Source organism: Oncorhynchus tshawytscha, linkage group LG06 (assembly GCF_018296145.1).
Source record: "Oncorhynchus tshawytscha isolate Ot180627B linkage group LG06, Otsh_v2.0, whole genome shotgun sequence".
In the NCBI taxonomy this organism is placed as follows: domain Eukaryota; kingdom Metazoa; phylum Chordata; class Actinopteri; order Salmoniformes; family Salmonidae; genus Oncorhynchus; species Oncorhynchus tshawytscha.
This window is the reverse complement of record NC_056434.1, coordinates 9,039,419-9,062,872: the sequence shown is the minus strand read 5'-3', so window position 1 is coordinate 9,062,872 and position 23,454 is coordinate 9,039,419. Positions and strand designations below refer to the sequence as shown.

General features: G+C 42.4%; 1 protein-coding gene across 4 annotated transcripts in view; it reads left to right on the top strand.

The window, feature by feature from the left end:
- LOC112251981 (PEX5-related protein-like) overlaps positions 1-23,454 on the top strand; it is a 169,072-nt gene that overhangs the window by 69,999 nt on the left and 75,619 nt on the right. For 3 of the 4 annotated variants that reach the window (XR_006083571.1, XM_042322923.1, XM_024422849.2), the window contains exon 2: positions 12,467-12,571. The exons of the other annotated variant lie outside the window; for it this stretch is intronic. Coding sequence is in view for 2 of the 3 variants with exons in the window: in XM_042322923.1 (XP_042178857.1) it covers positions 12,467-12,571 (105 nt within the window). In the remaining variant the exon portion in view is untranslated. The remainder of the gene's footprint in view (positions 1-12,466; positions 12,572-23,454) is intronic. 4 annotated transcript variants of the gene reach the window in all.

Sequence of the window (23,454 nt, the reverse complement as noted above, 5' to 3'; positions counted from 1 at the left end):
TTTTGAACCTTTATTTAACTAGGCAAGTCAGTTAAGAACAAATTCTTATTTACAATGACAGCCTACTGGGGAACAGTGGGTTAACTGCCTTGTTCAGGGGCAGAACAACAGATGTCTACGTTGTCTGGCCTAATGCTCTAACCACTAGCCTTTCTTGAATAGGTTTTCCCACTGCCTCAGTTTTCTGTGTCCTTAGAAAAACTAAATAATGGGAAATCTTCCCAAAGTTTCCCGTGGTAGCAAAATGTTTGGTCTTCCAACATGGGGCTTGGTGATTTGGGACGCAACTGCAAGCCATCTATAAATATATAGACCGAAAATACCTTCCTAATATTTAGGCTATAATGACATCATAGTGTATCTTTGTGTGTTTTTTGTAAATATTTCATCTTTCCCCCATAGCTCTCCCTGCTGGGATCTCTTATTTGGACCAATACTGACTGTGAATCTATAGTTATGGCTACCTGTGTGCAGCCTGTAAGGCTGTCCTAACATTGCCTCATATGCACGCTGAAGAAGGGCTCTTACCCCCAAACGTTCGTGCAGCAATACAAAACATGTTTATTTAAGTTTATTCACAGGAGTGCAATCCTATTTTTATTCTTCACACTATGAAGTTGGAAAAATACTATGAAATTGTGGAAATGATAACGTCCTTTTAGTGTTTGAAAAGACTGCCTTAAATTTCAGCCTGTTTTGGTGGGATGACATCACCGGGCGGTAATTTAGAAATTGTTCCAAACCTCTCTGCCAATAACTCAGACCACTCCCAAACAGTCCTAGCAAAATAATTTATTGAGAAATGGCTCTTTGCTAAGAAGTAATTTTTCTTTATTTTTGACCATTTTAATTGAAAACAATCACACTAAGGTACTTAATTGTTACCCAGAAATTATTTGATATTGAGATAAAAATGGCTGCATTGCCCCTGTGTGCATGTCCAAGTGTATGTGTGCATGAGGATGTGTTGCTGGGATACCTGGTTGAAACGTTACCCATTTGGAGGGACTCCGGAAATGAATCAGGTCCCCACTTGGCAGCTGAGCTTTTCAGCTCAGCGGGGACATTCCCTTCTACATCGGTCTCTGCTCCACACAAATCATTAACTACGCCTTAAAGCATCCAGCTCACGCCTTGACGCTCCCTCTCAACTAAATTGAGTCGTGTGTTTATCTCAACCCCGGGTAATTTTCAGTCTGCTGAGAATCCTAGCTATTTCCACATGGCAGTTTTTTAAGTCTCTGCGGGAATCTGATAGATTGAGGTGAGGAGCTGTCAGGAGCAAGTCTAGAGATTAGAGGTCGACCGATTATGATTTTTCAACGCCGATACCGATTATTGGAGGGCCAAAAAAGCCGATACTGATTTTTATTTTTTTATTTGTAATAATGACAATAACAACAATACTGAATTAACACTTATTTTAACTTAATATAATACATCAATAAAATCAATTTAGCCTCAAGTAAATAATGAAACATGTTCAATTTGGTTTAAATAATTAAAAAACCAAAGTGTTGGAGAAGAAAGTAAAAGTGCAACATGTGCTATGTAACAAAGCTAACGTTTCAGTTCCTTGCTCAGAACATGAGAACATATGAAAGCTGGTAGTTCCTTTTAACATGAGTCTTCAATATTCCCAGGTAAGTTTTAGGTTGTAGTTATTATAGGAATTATAGGACTATTTCCCTCTATATCATTTGTATTTCATTAACCTTTGACTATTGGATGTTCTTATAGGCACTTTAGTATTGCCAGTGTAACAGTATAGCTTCCGTCCCTCTCCTCGCTCCTAACTGGGCTCGAACCAGCAACACAACGACAACAGCCACCATCGAAGCAGCGTTACCCATGCAGAGCAAGGGGAACAACTACTAGAAGGCTCAGAGAGAGTGACGTTTGAAATGCTATTAGCGCTGACTAGCTAGCCATTTCACTTCAGTTACACCAGCCTCATCTCGGGAGATGATAGGCTTGAAGTCATAAACAGCGCGATGCTTGACGCACAACGAAGAGCTGCTGGCAGAACGCACGAAAGTGCTGTTTGAATTCATGTTTAAGCTCCTTCTTCTGCCTACCAACATTCAGTCAGATACTTAGATGCTTGTATGTTTGTATGCTCAGTCAGATTATATGCAACGCAGGACACGCTAGATAATATCTAGTAATATCATCAACCATGTGTAGTTAACTAGTGATTATGATTGATTGTTTTTTATAAGATGAGTTTAATGCTAGCTAGCAACTTACCTTGGCTTACTGCATTCACGTAACAGGCAGTGTCCTTGTGGGGTGCAACGAGAGAGAGGCAGGTTGTTATTGCGCTGGACTAGGTAACTGTAAGGTTGCAAGGTTGGATCCCCCGAGCTGACAAGGTGAAAATCTGTCGTTCTGCCCCTGAACGAGGCAGTTAACCCACCATTCCTAGGCCGTCATTGAAAGTAAAGATGTGTTCTTAACTGACTTGCCTAGTTAAATAAAGGTATAAAATATATATAATAATTGTTTAAAAAAATCGGTGCCCAAAAATACCGATTTCCGATTGTTATGAAAACTTGAAATCGGCCATTCCGATTAATCGGCCGACCTCTCCTAGAGATGCATCAAACAGCGTCATAGATGGGTTGGTTGTTTAGCTTGCGCAACTATGGGGCAAAACAGACGGGATTGGCTTAGAATGTTGATAACACGTAAACTATAGTTCTTCTCCAATGTTGATTGAAAACATAAATATAGTTGCACAATGAGCATGTGTTGTCTCTCAAATGCTTTTTGCCATATTAGCGTAGAGGTGACATGAGTCAAAACACCTCAAAACAAGACATGGAATAAAGAACAAGATGAAACAAGCTTACGATTCCCCAACAAGGCCGTTTTTTGTCATTGTTGCTAGCTATCTGGGCATCCAGAATCACAACACACACAGCCTTCTGCCACTTTGAAGCGTGAGCATCATTTTTGTGGCGTTGTCAACTAACCCGTCTGTTAGCAACACGGATGTTGCGTAACAGGGACCATATGCAAAGTGGCCATACCATCCCCCAGTCAGTCTATGTGGCTACAGGTCCATAATACACACAGTGGAATAGAGCGTAGGGAAAGTTGTTTCTGTGATAAAGGATGAATGTTGACCATATTTGCAGCGAGTATGTATTCCCTAGTGGAACTACTTCATTACAGGTTTTTTTTTTGCACTCGAGTTAAGTCACTTCACTTTTTTTCCCTCTATGGAGTCAAAATAAGGCCTGTATTCACAAAGGAACTAATCTATGCACACTGATCGGTATCAATCTGATACAGATTTGATTTTCCAGGTAACTGAATCCTCCACTACTAAGCATTAGGCAACAATGACATGAATATATACATTGCCTTGCGAAAGTATTTGGCCCCCTTGAACTTTGCAACCTTTTGCCACATTTCAGGCTTCAAACTTAAAGATATAAAACTGTATTTTTTTGTGAAGAATCAACAACAAGTGGGACACAATCATGAAGTGGAACGACATTTATTAGATATTTCAAACTTTTTTAACAAATCAAAAACTGAAAAAGTGGGCGTGCAAAATTATTCAGCCCCTTTACTTTCAGTGCAGCAAACCCTCTCCAGAAGTTCAGTGAGGATCTCTGAATGATCCAATGTTGACCTAAATGACTAATGATGATAAATACAATCCACCTGTGTGTAATCAAGTCTTCGTATAAATGCACCTGCACTGTGATAGTCTCAGAGGTCCGTTAAAAGCGCAGAGAGCATCATGAAGAACAAGGAACACACCAGGCAGGTCCGAGATACTGTTGTGAAGAAGTTTAAAGCCGGATTTGGATACAAAAATATTTCCCAAGCTTTAAACATCCCAAGGAGCACTGTGCAAGCGATAATATTGAAATGGAAGGAGTATCAGACCACTGCAAATCTACCAAGACCTGGCCGTCCCTCTAAACTTTCAGCTCATACAAGGAGAAGACTGATCAGAGATGCAGCCAAGAGGCCCATGATCACTCTGGATGAACTGCAGAGATCTACAGCTGAGGTGGGAGACTCTGTCCATAGGACAACAATCTGTCATATATTGCACAAATCTGGCCTTTATGGAAGAGTGGCAAGAAGAAAGCCATTTCTTAAAGATATCCATAAAAAGTGTTGTTTAAAGTTTGCCACAAGCCACCTGGGAGATACACCAAACATGTGGAAGAAGGTGCTCTGGTCAGATGAAACCAAAATATAACTTTTTGGCAACAATGCAAAACGTTATGTTTGGCGTAAAAGCAACACAGCTCATCACCCTGAACACACCATCCCCACTGTCAAACATGGTGGTGGCAGCATCATGGTTTGGGCCTGCTTTTCTTCAGCAGGGACAGGGAAGATGGTTAAAATTGATGGGAAGATGGATGGAGCCAAATACAGGACCATTCTGGAAGAAAACCTGATGGAGTCTGCAAAAGACCTGAGACTGGGACGGAGATTTGTCTTCCAACAAGACAATGATCCAAAACATAAAGCAAAATCTACAATGGAATGGTTCAAAAATAAACATATCCAGGTTAGAACGGCCAAGTCAAAGTCCAGACCTGAATCCAATCGAGAATCTGTGGAAAGAACTGAAAACTGCTGTTCACAAATGCTCTCCATCCAATCTCACTGAGCTCGAGCTGTTTTGCAAGGAGGAATGGGAAAAAATGTCAGTCTCTCGATGTGCAAAACTGAGACATACCCCAAGCGACTTACAGCTGTAATCGCAGCAAAAGGTGGCGCTACAAAGTATTAACTTAAGGGGGCTAAATAATTTTGCACGCCCAATTTTTCAGTTTTTGATTTATTAAAAAAGTTGGAAATATCCAATAAATGTTGTTCCACTTCATGATTGTGTCCTACTTGTTGTTGATTCTTCACAAAAAAATACAGTTTTATATCTTTATGTTTGAAGCCTGAAATGTGGCAAAAGGTCGCAAAGTTCAAGGGGGCCGAATACTTTCGCAAGGCACTGTAATAATATACAGCAGATGCTTTTATCCAATCATCCGTGCATTACCTTTTACGTATGGGTGGCCCCTGGGAATTGAATCCACAATCCTGGTGTTGCAAGCGCCATGCTTTACCAACTGACCTACAGAGAAGACACCAAGGAGCAACAATATATTTATCACTACTCATGTATATCCCTTGATTTTTTTATACTGTAGAACTGAGGTCGTGTGCCACTACAACAAACCATATTAATGTTGCTGTAAGCTGATTCAATAAAACAAGTCTATCCATCTCCAGACTAACAACAAACATGGAATTACATTAGTGAGACTGTCCTCTACCACAGGTTTTCCCGAAGTCGTTGTGCTTGGGTGCACATTTTGTCCCCCCCCCCCAGCACTACACATCTGATTCAAGTATTCAAAGCTTGATGATGAGTTGGTTATTTGAATCAGCTGTGTAGTGCTAGGGGGCAAAATAAACTAGATATGCACCCAAGGGGGGCCCCTAGGACCGAGTTTGGGAAGCCCTCCTCTACCAGAGCGTTATGCTTTAAACCAAGAGACCACGTAAGTAACTAAGCATTATGTCCCACCCCTTTAGATTACCAGAGGAAAACACAAGTTCTACCCTCCAGGTATTCTATTAGTTCAGAACAATGAATTTGGTCTGGTGACCAGGGGATTGGTGACCAGGGGATTGGTGAACAAGGGATTGGTGAACAGGGGATTGGTGAACAGGGGATTGGTGACCAGGGGATTGGTGAACAGGGGATTGGTGAACAGGGGATTGGTTAACTGGGGACTGGTGAACAGGGATTGGTGACCAGGGGATTGGTGAACAGGCGATTGGTTACCAGGGGATTGGTGAACAGGGGATTGGTGACCAGGGATTGGTGAACAGGGGATTGGTGACCAGGGGTTTGGTGACCAGGGATTGGTGACCAGGGGATTGGTGAACAGGGGTTTGGTGACCAGGGGATTGGTGACCAGGGGTTTGGTGACCAGGAGATTGGTGACCAGGGATTGGTGACCAGGGATTGGTGAACAGGGGATTGGTGAACAGGGGATTGGTGACCAGGGGATTGGTGACCAGGGGATTGGTGACCAGGGGTTTGGTGACCAGGGGATTGGTGACCAGGGGATTGGTGACCAGGGGTTTGGTGACCAGGGGATTGGTGACCAGGGGATTGGTGACCAGGGGTTTGGTGACCAGGAGTAACTTTCATGAGAAAGAAAAAACCCCATCAAAAAACAGATGTTTTAGGCTTAGTTATAGTGAAACACGTCAATTCTGGTCTTCATTTTGACAGTTCATTGCAAAAGTGATATATGTTGGTCTTTCAGTAGTAAATCTAGCTCTTTTTGCCGCTAGCGGTTCAAGTCTACCATTGAAATCCCGATGGTGGCTCTCTGTCATCGCAAGTGGGGTTTCGGTATGAAATCCACTCCCTTCTACATGTGCTGTGTGGTGCCACTTCAAGGCTTACTGTAAAAGCAGGGAGGGGTTAACAAAGGTTAGGTGAATTCACAGCATTTCGCTACAGCCGCAATAACATCTACTAAATATGTCCCATCTGGATAAGAGGAATACCTATGTAAGAAATCTGTTCATTGACTATAGCGCAGCATTCAACACCATAGTACCCTCCAAGCTCATCATTAAGCTTGGGTCCCTGGGTCTGAACCCTGTCCTGTGCAACTGGGTTCTTATCTTCCTGACGGGTCGCCCCCCAGGTGGTGAAGGTAGGAAACAACAACCTCACTTCGCTGTTCCTCAACACAGGGGCCCCACAAGGGTGCATGCTCAGTCCCCTCCTGTACTCCCTGTTCCCCCATGACTTCGTTGCCACGCACGCCTCAAATGACACAACAGTAGTAGGCATGATTACCAGCAATGACAAGACAGCCCACAGAGAGTAGGTGAGGGCCATGGGAGAGTGGTGCCAGTAAAATAACCTCTCACTCAATGTCAACATAAACACAGGAGCTGATCGTGGACTTCAGGAAACAGCAGAGGGAGCATGCCCCTATCCACATCGACAGGACTGCAGTGGAGAAGGTGGAAAGCTTCAAGTTTCTCAGTGTACAGATCAATGAGGTTCTGAAATGGTACACCCACACCGACAGTGTGGTGAAGAAGGTGCAATAGCGCCTCTTCAATCTCAGGAGACTGAAGAAATGTTGCTTTGTCCCTAAAACCCTCACAAACTTTTACAGATGCACAATTGAGAGTATCCTGTCGGGCTGTATCACCACCTGGTACGGCAGCTGCACCGCCCTCAATCGCAGAGCTCTCCAGAGGGTGGTGCGGTCCTCCCAACACATCATCAGGGGCAAACTACCTACCCTCCAAGACACATACAGCACCCAATGTCACAGGAAGGCCAAAAAGATCATCAAGTACATCAACCACCATGGCCTGTTCATGGCCTGTTCACCCTGCTATCATTCAGAAGGCGAGGTCAGTACATGTGCATCAAAGCTGGGACCAAGAGACTGAAAAACAGCTTCTATCTCAAGGCCATCAGACTGTTAAATAGCCATCACTAGCCGGCTTCCACCCGGTTACTCAACCCTGCACTTTAGAGGCTGCTGCCCTATATACATAGACATGGAATCACTGGTCACTTTAATAATGGAACACCGGTCCCTTTAATAACATTTAAATAATGTTTACATACTGCTTTACTCATCTCATATGTATATACTGTATTCTATTCTACAGTATTTTAGTCAATGCCACTCCGACGGTGCTCAATCTAATATTTATAGATTTCTTAATTCCATTCTTTTACTTTTTGATTTGTGTGTATTGTTGTGAACTGTTAGATACTACTGCACTATTGGAGCTAGGAACACAAGCATTTCGCTACACCCGCAATAACATCTGCTAAATATGTGTATGTGACCAATCAAATGTGATTTGATTTATGCGACAGATAACATTAGGTTTGAGGTGAATTGGGTTAAGGGATAGGAAAGGGTTAGCTACAGTTGTGCCCAATGCCACTCGAACATGCAACCTTTGGACTGCTAAACAATTGCGGATTATGCCCAACCATCCTCCCCAACAAACCTCCCTACGTTCATTCTGTCTAAAGCAACTAGACCATTAGTGGGTATCATATATCTTGGAGTTGCTCATAAATACATCAAGTATGGCTCTGAGGCCATGCTGCTATAATAAACCTGTAGTTTAGTAGTTTGCAAAGAGTCAATATTTGCAGTGTTGACCCTTCTTTTTCAAGGCCTCTGCAATCCGCCCTGGCATGCTGTCAATTAACTTCTGGGCCACATACTGATTGATGGCAGCCCATTCTTGCATAATCAATGCTTGGAGTTCGTCAGAATTTGTGTGTTTTTGTTGGTCCACCTGCCTCTTGAGGATTGACCACAAGTTCTCAATGGGATTAAGGTCTGGGGAGTTTCCTGGCCATGGACCCAAAATGTTTTGTTCCCCGAGCCACTTAGTTATCACTTTTGCCTTATGGCAAGGTGCTCCATCATGCTGGATAAGGCATTGTTCGTCACTAAACTGTTCCTGGATGGTTGGGAGAAGTTGCTCTCGGAGGATGTGTTGTTACCATTCTTTATTCATGGCTGTGTTCTTAAGCAAAATTGTGAGTGAGCCCACTCCCTTGGCTGAGAAGCAACCCCACACATGAATGGTCTCAGGATGCTTTACTGTTGGCATGACACAGGACTGATAGTAGCACTTACCTTGTCTTCTCCGGACAAGCTTTTTTCCGGATGACCCAAACAATCGGAAAGGGGATTCATCAGAGAATATGACTTTACCCCGGTCCTCAGCAGTCCAATCCCTGTACCTTTTGCAGAATATCAGTCTGTCCCTGATGTTTTTCCCAGAGAAAAGTGGCTTCTTTGCTGCCCTTCTTGACACCAGGCCACCCTCCAAAAGTCAGATGCACTCACACCTGCCTGCTGTCATTCCTGAGCAAGCTCTGTACTGGTGGTGCCCCGATCCCGCAGCTGAATCAACTTTAGGGGACGGTCCTTGCGCTTGCTGGACTTTCTTGGGCGCCCTGAAGCCTTCTTCACAACAGTTGAACCGCTCTCCTTGAAGTTCTTGATGATCTGATGGTTGATTTAGGTGCAATCTTACTGGCAGCAATATCCTTGCCTGTGAAGCCCTTTTTGTGCAAAGCAATGATGACGGCACATGTTTCCTTGCAGGTAACCACGGCTGACAGAGAAAGAACAATGATTCTAAGCACCACCCTCCTTTTGAAGCTTCCAGTCTGTTATTCGAACTCAATCAGCATGACAGAGTGATCTCCAGCCATGTCCTCGTCAACACTCACACCTGTGTTAACTAGAGAATCACTGACGTGATGTCAGCTGGTCCTTTTGTGGCAGGGCTGAAATGCAGTGGAAATGTTTTGGGGGGATTCAGTTCATTTGCATGGCAAAGAGGGACTTTGCAAATAATTGCAATTCATCTGATCACTCTTCATAACATTCTGGAGTATATGCAAATTGCCATCATACAAACTGAGGCAGCAGACTTTGTGAAAATGTATATTTGTGTCATTCTCAAAACTTTTGGCCATGACTGTACATACAGTATGTGAAATGCTGGTAACATGAATGCACTACAAATGTTCTGCTATTCATGTTCAATGTTTAGGGTAGCCTTTATATAGCCAGAACCTTCATATTTCTCCAACAATACATCTACTGGTGATATGAGCCCATCTTAAATGTCAGTTGAGTACTGTGAAAACAATGTATTTATTTTGCAAGATTGTTGATGGTTTTACGGTCTAGAATCAGGATAACGGGGCGGCAGGGTGGCCTAGTGGTTAGAGCGTTGGGCTAGTAACCGAAAGGTTGCAAGTTCAAATCCCCGAGCTGACAAGGCACAAATCTGTCGTTCTGCCCCTGAACAGGCAGTTAACCCACTGTTCCTAGGCCGTCATTGAAAATAAAAATGTGTTCTTAACTGACTTGCCTGGTTAAATAAACAGCTTTTGAAATCAATTTCAGCCTTGTAAAGTCACGTTATGAGGTCACGCTGAAACGTGACTGCAACTTTCCAGTATAGCCCTATGTCCCCTTGGCAGTCATCCAGTAGACATGTGTATAGTTCATCACCCAGCCTAGATTATTCTAAACAATGAGAGACTGACTAGCACATTCCTACTGTATTGTCCACTCGTCATCATTAGAGATGCTAGCTATATCTGATCAAACTGCTGAATGTAACAAGAGACCAGTGGCAGTCAGTGCCATTTAAGATGAGGGAGGCCATTTTATTTGTTATTAGCATGGCCTTATTTCTATTACAGCATATTGGGGAAACCTAGTCAGTTGTACAACTGAATGCCTTCAACTGAAATGTGTCTTCCGCATTTAACCCCACTGGGAGGTACGGAGGGCTGCTTTAATTGACATCCACGGCGCCCGGGGTTAACTGCCTTGCTCAAGGGCAGAAAAACAGATTTTTACCATGTCAGATCTGGGATACCATCCAACGCCTGTTGTACATATTCCATTCACCCAGTTCAATGTATCATCGATAGGTTTAGGCTACTACATGATACTACATGATACATGATGACTACGTGATTTTCTCAAATTTTCAAGAGGTTGCTACAACCTAGCCTATGAATGAAAGTGTACAATGTAGATGCACACAGGTCGAGAGAAAGGTTTGAGGTGACAGACAGTGACACATTCAATACCGCCTTGATCATTAGACCAATACTTGCAAACGAGAGTTTGTATTGGACAAATTCAGGTACGTTTATCCCCGTTTCGTTTAGTTTGCTTCCGTTTAAGAAACACTTTTCAACAGAATCAGTGGAATAAGTACACCCGTGATCACACGCAAACACAGTTCACTTTCATAGCAGCCACATTGTATTCCTTCTCGCATCCATGCTCTCTCCTCCTCTCCCCTTTTCTCTTCGTTTGTGGACTTCAATGCACAACACATCAGCTGTATGTGACCAGGCGAAAAAAACTTTTGAAGCAAAACCATATCATAACCACTACACACAGCCTACATCGTTGTCACCATATTAGCTAAAGTAACGTCATAGTCAACATAGTTAATAGAACTAACACGTTAGTAAACCCTCTACAATCCTGCAGTACAGTTCCAGTGTATAGTCAGTTTAGCATTTACACCGGCAAGCACCGATGGCAATAAATTAGTAAAACCAAAAGCTTACCTTGACTTGGAAGAGTTCCAGTTTTGTGTTGGATAATCATAGCCAGCTAGCTAATATAGCATTCCTCTGTTTGAGCTGGGTGTTTGAGTAGGCTAAACTATCTAGCTGCCTTTGCTAGCTATGTAAGTGAAACTGGAAAACAAATTATACACTCTCTATTTTGAAGAAATGAATTTGTTTAAAACTGTTCAACTATTGTTTTTCTTTGAGTCAACTACTCACCACATTTCATGCACTGCAGTGCTAGATATCAAATGTATTTATAAAGCCCTTTTTACATCAGCCGATGTCACAAAGTGCTGTACAGAAACAGTCTATGTTATGGAAAGAGCATATGTCCTAAATGTTTTGTGCACTCAGTATATGTTGTGTATACAAGCTTATTCCCACAGAAAACTGCAGCACCACCCAGTCAAACATCAGACTCCATAGTGAGACGCCTTACGGAGGATATTCAACCATATTTGCAATCCAAGGTCTCAATATCTTTACAGTAGAAGCTAAAAAAACACAACCTGACAAGGTGCACACTGATCAGTAAAGAGAAGAGAGGCTACCATTCTAGAATGCTCCCTTCTTTCTGCACAGTTCTCACAGTGAGAAACAATAGGATTACAAGAGTGTTCTACGCTAGATAGCTGTAGCTTATACTTTCAGTACTAGATTCATTCTCTGATCCTTTGATTGGGTGGACAAGATGTCAGTTTATGCTGCAAGAGCTCTGATAGGTTGGAGGACATCCTCTTAAAGTTGTCATAATTACTGTGTAAGTCTATGGAAGGGTGTGAGAACCATGACCTCCAAGGTTTTGTATTGAAGTCAATGTACCCAGAGGAGGATGGAAGCTAGCTGTCCTCCGGCTACACCATGTTGCTACCCTACAGAGTGCTGTTGAGGCTACTGTAGACCTTCATTCCAAAACAGTGTGTTTTAATAAATTATTTGGTGACATTTGAATATATTTAGTATAGTGTCTAAAAAGGATCACTTTTAAATTTGTAAATGTTTGAGTTTTTATGAAATTCACTGAGCAGGATGGTCCTCCCCTTCCTCCTCTGAGTAGCCTCCACTGCAAGAGACCATGCTCTCTGTGTATAGTAACCCCTCCATAGCCATTGTTATAGTCTTGTGGGTTTGTTTTCAATCAATGTTGCTGTTTTTTCCTAGATAGCTCACCATAGCCTATTATATAATTCCATCATCATAAAGTAAAGTTGGTAAGATGCCCTAGAGGGCAAAAACATTGACTGATCCAATTGTCCTGACACGAGTCATTGTTGATTTCACTTGTTATAGGGGAGAGATTCTAGGGCTGCAGATAAGACTGTTGCCATGGTCCTGAAGGAGATACCCAGTAAGGCGTCTTCAGAAGTGAAACCCCTCCTCACGGTGACAACCAAGGTGGGCAGAACCATCGCAACCCCTCCGAACATCTCCTATCCCTCTCACCCCCTCAACTGAGTTTTCCTATTTTTGGTGATGATAAAATCAATGGCAATGCTTTAAGCATCCCGTATCTAGCCTCCACTCTTGAGCCTAGCTCGACCCCTTCTCACATATCAATAACCTCACGACAGCAAAAAGCAACAACATTGATTTTATTTAATTTTTCAGCTGCTCTATGTGGTATAAAATGCATGTTACATTCCAAATCACCAACTAATAACCAGCCAGTATTTCAGCTGTAGCCAGGAATGACATTTTATCTAAATGCCATTTCATTGATGTATTTAAACTATATGCGCTGTAACTTGTACCTGTTGCAGCAGCAACACCTTATGAATGTAGTGCAGGAATTGTTAGTGAGAGTTCCTCAGGTGTACCTTAGTGGGCTTTTACTGTCACGTTACCAAGTGAATCTACCCAATCAGGTAGTCTTAGCAGAATGACTTCATATTACTAAGTGAATCTACCCAATCAGGTAGTCTTAGCAGAATGACTTCATATTACTAAGTGAATCTACCCAATCAGGTAGTCTTAGCAGAATGACTTCATATTACTAAGTGAATCTACCCAATCGAGTAGTCTTAGCAGAATGACTTCATATTACTAAGTGAATCTACCCAATCAGGTAGTCTTAGCAGAATGACTTCATATTACTAAGTGAATCTACCCAATCAGGTAGTCTTAGCAGAATGACTTCATATTACTAAGTGAATCTACCCAATCAGGTAGTCTTAGCAGAATGACTTCATATTACTAAGTGAATCTACCCAATCGAGTAGTCTTAGAATAATTAGAAATTAGGTTCTATATCAGCAAAATGTTTAGCCCATATCAAATGCAGTTTAGGAAAAGGCAGATTTTTACACCTCATAAGCAGCTAAACTTTCCTAATGTGTATGCATTTCCATAATGCATTACCTTGCAGCATCACATTAGGCTAGGACATAATTAAGCCATCTATTCTTGTGGATGCAGTTGATTGTCAGTGTGCCTTTCTGTGTTGCTTTGAAGCAATATGTGGATTGTATGGTTATAGCAGATGCTATTGTACGCTTCTGTTTTCTGTGCTTGATATAAATGAAAAGTACTTGATGTGTGTGTGTGTTTGTGTGTCCGTGCATGTGTGTGTATTTCTGTGCTGTGGTGACATTATAGTGATGTTCTGATGTTAAAGTTATAAAATGGGCTCTGTAGGCTTCAATATGCTAAGTTGTTTCATAAAATACCATCATGTGTTTTTTAAATAATTATATATTGAAAAAAAGGATTTTGATCTTTTTATTTTTAATCCCAACCAGCAAAGCACTCTATTGCGCAACACAACAAATATGTTTATCAGGTTCTTCTTTGTATTCAAATACTAGTACTATTAGAAAGTTCAGTTAACAATGCTGTGTTTGCTGACTGTCTTTTGTTAGACAAGGCCTCTTTCTGTCCTTTTTACTTCTGTGAGTTAACTTTTCATTCTTTAAAATAGTTTAAAACAGCTGCCATTTTTAGCTTCCAGAGCCTTAAATTAAGCCAACATTCTTGCTGTCTCATTCCGTAATCATACTGGGATCTGGTGCATATCTGGACGTAGATAAGCAACTACATAAAAAAACAGACGTGTGCATTAAATGAGCAGGAAACTGCCTACCTTCACTAGTCTGAGAAGTAAATGGAAAGATGTGACTAGACTGCTAACACACAGGACACAACATATGCCATGTCACAAAGTAGGATGCAACATTTTAATCAATGTAAAAAAAAAAGGGGCAGAGGGTGAATTTGGAAATTTTATGAAAGTAGCTCCTCAGTCCTTTCACAAGGTCAAACAAAGGACTTCCACAGTCCTTCCACAAGGTCAGTGAAAGTAGTTCCTCAGTCCTTCCACAAGGTCAGAGAAAGTAGTTCCGCAGTCCTTCCACAAGGTCAGAGAAAGTAGTTCCTCAGTCCTTCCACAAGGTCAGAGAAAGTAGTTTCTCAGTCCTTCCACAAGGTCAGTGAAATTAGTTCCTCAGTCCTTCCACAAGGTCAGAGAAAGTAGTTCCGCAGTCCTTCCACAAGGTCAGAGAAAGTAGTTCCTCAGTCCTTCCACAAGGTCAGTGAAATTAGTTCCTCAGTCCTTCCACAAGGTCAGAGAAAGTAGTTCCTCAGTCCTTCCACAAGGTCAGAGAAAGTAGTTCCGCAGTCCTTCCACAAGGTCAGTGAAAGTAGTTCCTCAGTCCTTCCACAAGGTCAGTGAAAGTAGTTCCTCAGTCCTTCCACAAGGTCCGTGATAAAGATTTGACCTTTACAGCAATGACCTTATTCCCTTTCTAGATACTCCGGTGTTCAGGAGAGGAGCTGAATGCTGCTTTCCTCAGACAAACACAGAGGTCTATTCTATTCTGCATACTGGCAGCACCATTCTTTTCAGATGACCTACAGTGACAGGGATCAATTACCAATAGAAGTCTGTTTCTAACTTTGTAGCATCGGTAAATAATGCATCTATAAGATGTCTTGCATAAGAGTGCACCCTCCACCCATTCAATGTGTTCTTGAGCTCAAACACTGTCACACACACACACACACACATGTTCACTATCACACACACACATGTTCACTATCACACACCCACACGTTCACTGTCACACACACACACATTCACTATCACACACACACACATTCACTATCACACACACGTTCACTATCACATACGCACGCACCGCACACGCACGCACGCACGCATGCATGCACACACGCACACACACTGCAAGCTGCTGTTCAATCAGCATTGTTTTTCAGCAAGCAGGCAGTGTATATTTTATGCCTGAACTGTTCCCTCCAAAGTAAAAGTCTGGATTTGTGGATGTATTTACGATCCATAATTAACTAGCCCATATAATTTATATTATATGATTTGTAACTAAAACAATTTTCAGACAGGTATGGCTCTCATATTGTGAGGTCCATAACTGCTATGTTTTTATATGGCTCTAGATGGAGCACAACACTATTTAGATGTACATTAAAAGTCTCACTGGTCTATTAGGGAGGTCGATAGATGTAAAGATGTACACAGATGTAAAGTAGTCAAAAGGCCCTAAAAGGTCACAGAGATTCCAGTCCAATAAAAAGTACATTTCAAATAGCAGATATAGGTCAAAAACACAAATAGGGTAGTAGATTACACAAGGCAATATATCAGTCAATACACTCATGGAGAGCTAACTGTCACATATACTCATGCTAGACAATAGGCAAATAGCTAACAGTCACATATACTCGTGCTAGACAATAGGCAAATAGCTAACTGTCACATATACTCATGCTAGACAATAGGCAAATAGCTAACTGTCACATACTGTACAGTATATACTCATGCTAGACTATAGGCAAATAGCTAACTGTCACATACTGTACAGTATATACTCATGCTAGACTATAGGCAAATAGCTAACTGTCACATACTGTACAGTATATACTCATGCTAGACAATAGGCAAATAGCTAACTGTCACATACTGTACAGTATATACTCATGCTAGACAATAGGCAAATAGCTAACAGTCACATATACTCATGCTAGACAAAAGGCAAATAGCTAACTGTCACATACTCGTGCTAGACAATAGGCAAATAGCTAACTGTCACATATACTCATGCTAGACAATAGGCAAATATCTAACTGTCACATACTGTACAGTATATACTCATGCTAGACAATAGGCAAATAGCTAACTGTCACATACTCATGCTAGACAATAGGCAAATATCTAACTGTCACATACTGTACAGTATATACTCATGCTAGACAATAGGCAAATAGCTAACTGTCACATACTCATGCTAGACAATAGGCAAATAGCTAACTGTCACATACTCGTGCTATACAATAGGCAAATAGCTAACTGTCACATACTCGTGCTAGACAATAGGCAAATAGCTAACTGTCACATATATACCAATGCTAGACAATAGGTAAATATCTAACTGTCACATACTCGTACTAGACAATAGGTAAATAGCTAACTGTCACATACTGTATATACTCACGCTAGACAATTGGCAAAGTGGCTAATGGCTTACAGTGCAGTATAGCCCTTGTAATCTTATAGAAATGATGAATGACTTTGGGAATGGACAATGATCCATAGTTTTCTATTACAATGGTAAGCTTTTTAGGTATAGCAACAATTATGCTCTAATATAATGAGCATGATAATAAAACAAAATATCATCCGTGTGCAAGCTCAAACAGTAGGGTGTTGGCGGATGCATCTGTCCCTAGGATATCAACATAAAAAATAAATACCAAAGCATAACAATGAGAATAACAATACATTAAAGCAACAGTAGTAAGCCAGTGACTGAGAAGCCTGACTGAGAAGCCTCATGACGTGGTATAAAAGCCAAAACAAAACGGCAAATATTATATGACATTACATTGCATTGCACTTTTCACTGGTTGTCCCTCAGGTTGTGGCTGGAGGACACATATTTGGCTCCCAAAGTTGCACATTTTGGCTTTTTAAAGCCCTACTGACGAGGAGCTAGCAGGATCACGCTAATTTAACAAAGATTCAGAGCAGACAATGGTTACAAACAAGGAACAAGATGTTCTAATTTACAGTATGTTAGTATCCTAAGGCTGACTGGGATGTCCCTCCGCACCAAGAGATTACAGCATAATGAGGCAGGGCTGCTCCGTAGAGCACATCTTTGCTGCCTTTGACGCTTGTTATGCTGGAACATCAGATCAGAAATATCTAGCTAGCACTCCTTTAGCTTCCAGTTAACTGGTTCTCTGTACAGCGCTAGACATAAATAGACATATCAGAAAAGACAAAGGAATGGTCTTTTCACCCACAATGGTTTGAACACACTCACAACCCCCCACCTCCTATGGGTTTAACCAGTTCAGGGTTCCCTTGACAACAGCATCTAAGAGATCTCTTGGAGTCATGCTCAGGTGGCGCAATTAGCTGAGGTTTTTCCATTACATCCTTTCAGGATTACCCCTTGAGCACTTGTAAACAAAGTTGCAATGTCCTTTGCACAGGATCAGCAAGCAAAAAAGGTACAAAGTGATATGCTGAAAAATGGTAGCCTCCTCCACCTCGACGCAAAGAGAGAGGTTTGGGAGGGCGAATGTGGCCAAAATCCCTCGTGTTTCAGTTTGAGCCAGGACAGTAAACCTATAATTGGCCTTTCCACTGTTACCTGGTAGCATCCCGAGACTCTGTATACTACAGATAATTGGATGGATTGCCTGTCCTTATTAACCGATGGATGATTAGCAAGGAAGATGTGGAGGTCTCTATCATGTTATGAAAAAAAGGGTTAACCAAGACCATTATTTGTAGTTAATCCTTTGGCAATTACAGTAAGTGCTTTGCAGACTCCGTGCAACGATGGTTTATTAACTGTTCAATTCAAATAGCGCTGGAGGAGATGGCTGCCGTTTTACGGGCTCCTAACAAATTGTGCAAATTTGTGTTGTTTTTTTTGGCATTGTTTGTAACTTATTTTGTACCTAATGTTTCTGCCATAGTCTTTTATGACCGAAAAAAGCTTCTGGATATCAGAACAGTGATTACTCACCTCGAACTGGACAAATATTTTTTCTTTAACGAGTTGGACGCAAAATATTTAATGCTGACACCGGACCAGGCCCAAATCCCCGTCATTCGCATGAAAGCGAGACACCAATATAGAGGACACACGTCCGGGTGCCTTTTGAGAATTGGTCAGTAAGTGGTTAACGCCTCTACCATCCGTCCTATTGGCCAACGCGCAATCATTGGAGAATAAATTGGATGAGCTCCATTCAAGACTATCTGACCAACTGTAATATCTTGTGTTTCACCGAGTTGTGGCTGAACAAAGACATACAGTTGGCTGGATTTTTCCTGCATTGGCAAGACAGAACACTTTTGGTAAGATGAGGGGTGGCGGTCTAAGTCTATTTCTCAATAACAGCTGGTGCGCAAAATCTAATATTAAGGAAGTCTCAAGGTTTTGCTTGCCTTAGGTAGAGTATCTCATGATAAGCTGTAGACCACACTTTTTTACCAAGAGAGTTTTCATCTATATTTTTCATAGCTGTCTATTTACCACCACAAACCGATGCTGGCTCTCAGACCTCAACACACTCAACAAGCTGTATAAGACCATAAGCAAACAAGAAAATGCTCATGCAGAGGCGGCGCTCTAGTGGCCGGGAACTTTAATGCAGAGAAACTTAAATCCGTTTAACCTAATTTCTACCAACATGTCACATGTGCAACCAGAGGAAAAACAACTCTAGTAGACCACCTTTACTCCATACACAGAGACAAGTACAAACCTCTCCCTCACCCTCCGTTTGGCAAATCGGACAATAATTCTATCCTCCTGATTCATGTTTACAAGCAAAAACTTTTATCAGGACATTCCAGTGACTCGCTCAATACAGAAGTGGTCAGATTACACAAATGCTAAGATACAGGACTGTTTTGCTAGCACAGACTGGAATATATGTTGGGATTCTTCCAATGGTATTGAGGAGTACACCACATCAGTCATCAGCTTCATCAATAAGAGCATCGATGACATCGTCCCCACAGTGACCGTACGTACATACCCCAACCAGAAGCCATGGATTACAGGCAACATCCGCACTGAGCTAAAGGGTAGAGCTGCCGCTTTCAAGGAGCGGATCACTAATCCACACGCTTATAAGAAATCCCTCTATGCCCTCCGACAAACCATCAAACAGGCAAAGCGTCAATATAGGACTGAGATTGAATCCTACTACACCGGCTCCGATGCTCGTCGGATGTGGCAGGGCCTGCAAACTATTATAGACTACAAAGGGAAGCGCAGCCGCGTGCTGCCCAGTGACACGAGCATACGAGACGAGCTAAATTACTTTTATGCACTTTGAGGCAAACAACACTGAAGCATGCATGAGGAGCACCAGCTGTTCTGGATGACTGTCTGATCTCTCTCTCCATGAGTAGGACCTTTTAACAGGTCAACATTAACAAGGCCACAGGGCCAGACGCATTACCAGGACGTGTACTCAGAGTATGCGCTGATAAACTGGCAAGTTTCTTCACTGACATTTTCAACCTGTCCCTGACCAAGTGTGTAATACCTACATGTTTCAAACAGACCACCATAGTTCCTGTGCCTAAGAACACCAAGGTAACCTTCCTAAATGACTACCAACCGTAGTACTCACATCTGTAGCCATGAAGTGCTTTGAAAGGCTGGTCATGGCTCACATCAACAGCATCATCCCAGAAACCCTAGACCCACTCCAATTTGCATACCACACGAACAGATCGACACATGACACAATCTCTATTGCACTCCAATCTGCCCTTTCCCACCTGGACAAAAAGAACACTACGTGAGAATGCTGTGAATTGATGACAGCTCAGTGTTCAACACCATAGTGCCTTCAAAGCTCATCACTAAGCTAAGGAACCTGGGACTAAATACCTTCCTTTGAAACTGGATCTTGGACTTTCTGACAGGCTGCCCCGCGGTGGTAAGGGTAGGTAACAACACATCTGCCACACTGATCCTCAATTCGGGGGCCCCTCAGCAGTGCATGCTTAGTCCCCTCCTGCACTCCCTGTTCACTCATGACTGCATGGCCAAGCAGGACTCCAACACCATCATTAAGTTTGCCGACGACACAGCGGTGGTAGACCTGATTACCGAGAACAAGGAGACAGCCTATAGGGAGGAGGTCAGAGACCTGGCAGTATGGTGCCTGGACAACAACCTCTCCCTCAATGTGATCAAGACAAAGGAGATGATTGTGGACTACAGGAAAAGGAAGGCTGAGCACGCCCCCATTCATCAACGGGGCTGTAGTGGAGCAGGTTGAGAGCTTCAAGTTCCTTGGTGTCCACATTATCAACAAACTAACACATCAAGACAGTTGTGAAGAGGGCACAACAACGCATATTCTCAGGAGACTGAGAAGATTTGGCATGGGTCCTTAGATCCTTAAAAGGTTCTACAGCTGCACCATCGAGAGCATCCCGACTGGTTGCATCCCCGCCTGGTATGGCAACTGCTCGGCCTCTGACCGCAAGGAGCTACAAAGGGTAGTGCGTACAGCCCAGTACATCACTGGGGAAAGCCCCCTGCCATCCAGGACCTCTGTACCAGGCGGTGTCAGAGAAAAGCCTTAAAAATAGCTAAAGAATCCAGTACCCTTGTCATAGACTGTTCTCTCTGCTAACGCACAACAATCGGTATTGGAGCACCAAGTCTCGGTCCAAAAGGCTTCTTAACAGCTTCTACCCCCAAGCCATAAGGCTGCTGAACAGCCTTATCAAATGGCTAACCGGACTATTTGCATTGAGCCCCCTCCCCCTTTTTATGCTGCTGCTACTCGCTGTGTATTATCTATGCATGGTCACTTTATCCCTATGTACATGTACATATTACCTCAATTACCTTGACTAACCTGTACCCCGCACATTGATTCAGTATACCTCCGTATAGCCTTGTTATTGTTATTTTATTTTTACTCTCTTTTTTAAAAACTTTAGTTTATTTAGTAAATATTTTCTTAAAACTGCATTTTAAGTGAACTGGCATTGTTGTGCCAGGACAACAACCTCTCCCTTAACGTCAGCCAAACATTGGTTGATTGTTGACTTCAGAAGGCAGAGGAGGGAACATGCCCCGATCCACATCAAAGGGACTGCAGTAGCAGGTTTAAGTTCAGCAGGTTTAAGTTCCTCTGCGTCCCCATCACAGAGGACTTGTCATGGACCAACAACACCACCACTCTTGTCAAGAGGGCGCAGCAGCATCTCTACTTCTTAAGGCGTCTGAAGAAATTCAGTATGCCACCCCAGGTCCTCTCCAAATACTTCCGCTGCACCATCGAGAGAGTCCTGACCAGTTGCATCACAGCCCGGTATGGGAATTGCTCCATCCACGACCACAAGGCCCTCCAGCGGGTGGTGAAGATGGCCCAGTACATCACTGGGACCGTGTTCCCACCCATCCAGGACATCTACACGAACCGGTGTCTCAGGAAGGCCCGCAGCATCATCAAGGACCCCAACACACCCCAGCCATGAGCTGCTCTCTCCCTTATCGTCGAGCAGACGGTATCGCAGCATGAGGTCTGACACCAACAGGCTCAGAGACAGTTTCTATCTACAAGCCATCAGACTGCTGAACACTTGAACTGGACTGACCTCCATGCTCTGATTCTCCGCACATGCACTCACTCACTCACTCACTCACTCACTCACTCACTCACTCACTCGCCCATCTGCTGCTGCTTCCAGACTCTAGGAGGGCTAAATACTTAATAATTTAAATACTTGCCAACCAAACCCACTTCCACAAAACACGTGTTAACATTGCACTATTAATTGTTACCTTCCTGTATTATAATTATGCAAAAATGTTTATTTTATTTTCTACTGAGCCTTTTACTTTATGTTCATATTCTTATATTGTATTATCTGTTATTGATGTGGCATTGTTGAGAAGGAACCTGCAGTTAAGCATTTCTTTGGAGGATGGATGGCTGCTGGGGGGAGGGACAGCTCATAATAATGTCTGGAAGGGAGTATTATAACTGGAATGGAGTGAATACCATTTATTTAATTCCAGTTGTTATTATGAGCCATCCTCCGCCTCAGCAGCCTCCACTGGTGTATCCATGTGTATCCCGTACATATGAGAGATAAAACTTGAAGTTGAATATGAAAAAGGAATAGGCCTAACCAGGTTCCTGTATAAAAGTTTCCAGTTTTAACGTCATGTGCACAAGTACTGTGAAATGCCTTTCTTGGTAAGCTCTAAACCCAACAATGCAGTAATCGCTATCAATGTAGCACACAAAAATAACAGAAGGTAGAACAGAAACACATATTAAATAGAAATAAGAAATAAAATATGTACGAAAGCATTTTCTTGAATCGATAAGACATTTGGATTATTTTTGTTTCACTGTGTGAATGCGTCCAACGTACATGTGTGCCGAGCAAGAAAACCACTTCATACTGGAAAGTTAGTTACCAACTTTCATTCAATAGGGCTCTTAGTGATGTCAATTATTTATCTCTTTATGTCTCAATAGGCTACGTACTTAACCCATAAAACGTAGCACAATATAATTCAGTAGTGTGAGGGAGACCCCATATCCAATTAGTTCATAATTGGTATGTTATCTCATCAATTCAAAATGTCAGGGAATTTAATTGCGAAACCCCTCTGTGTGAAAACTGACCTTAAATTACACTATTCTGTCAAGGGAAAGGAAGGGTTAGGAATCCCATTAAGAGCTACAGTTAGTGATGATCCACCTCACGACGCACACTCGTCTACAGACAAGGTTTTTGGCCTGCATCCTGGCACCGCAATTTGTCTTATTTGACGCTAAATAGATGGGAGGCATTGAAGGAAGGCTACCTTTATGGGCGATCATCACGTGAACATCATGGAGTTTCACGAGCCGTCTCTCCATAATGCATCACATAATGCTTGTCCTCTGCGAACATTACGCAAATGTGACGGAAATGAATCGTTATTCACCAACAGATGTTCCCTACTGATCACCGTCGGCAAAGTTGAAAGTGTTGTCAAAAGTTACACAGGCACATGCGTCCATGAATGGAATTTAAACTTTGAATGGATTTAATTTGCCATTGGCCTTTATATCCCGGGTCTCGGAGGGCTTCCTACGATGTGTGCACAGTGTATTTACATGTGCCGCTAGCCTTCACCTGACTGTGTGAGTGACATCTACAGGGAAGTCCCAGGGTCTCCATGATGGACACATCTTTCCAATAGCTTCCATCATGGACACACTACACTCTAAAAAGACAAGGTTTCTGGAGT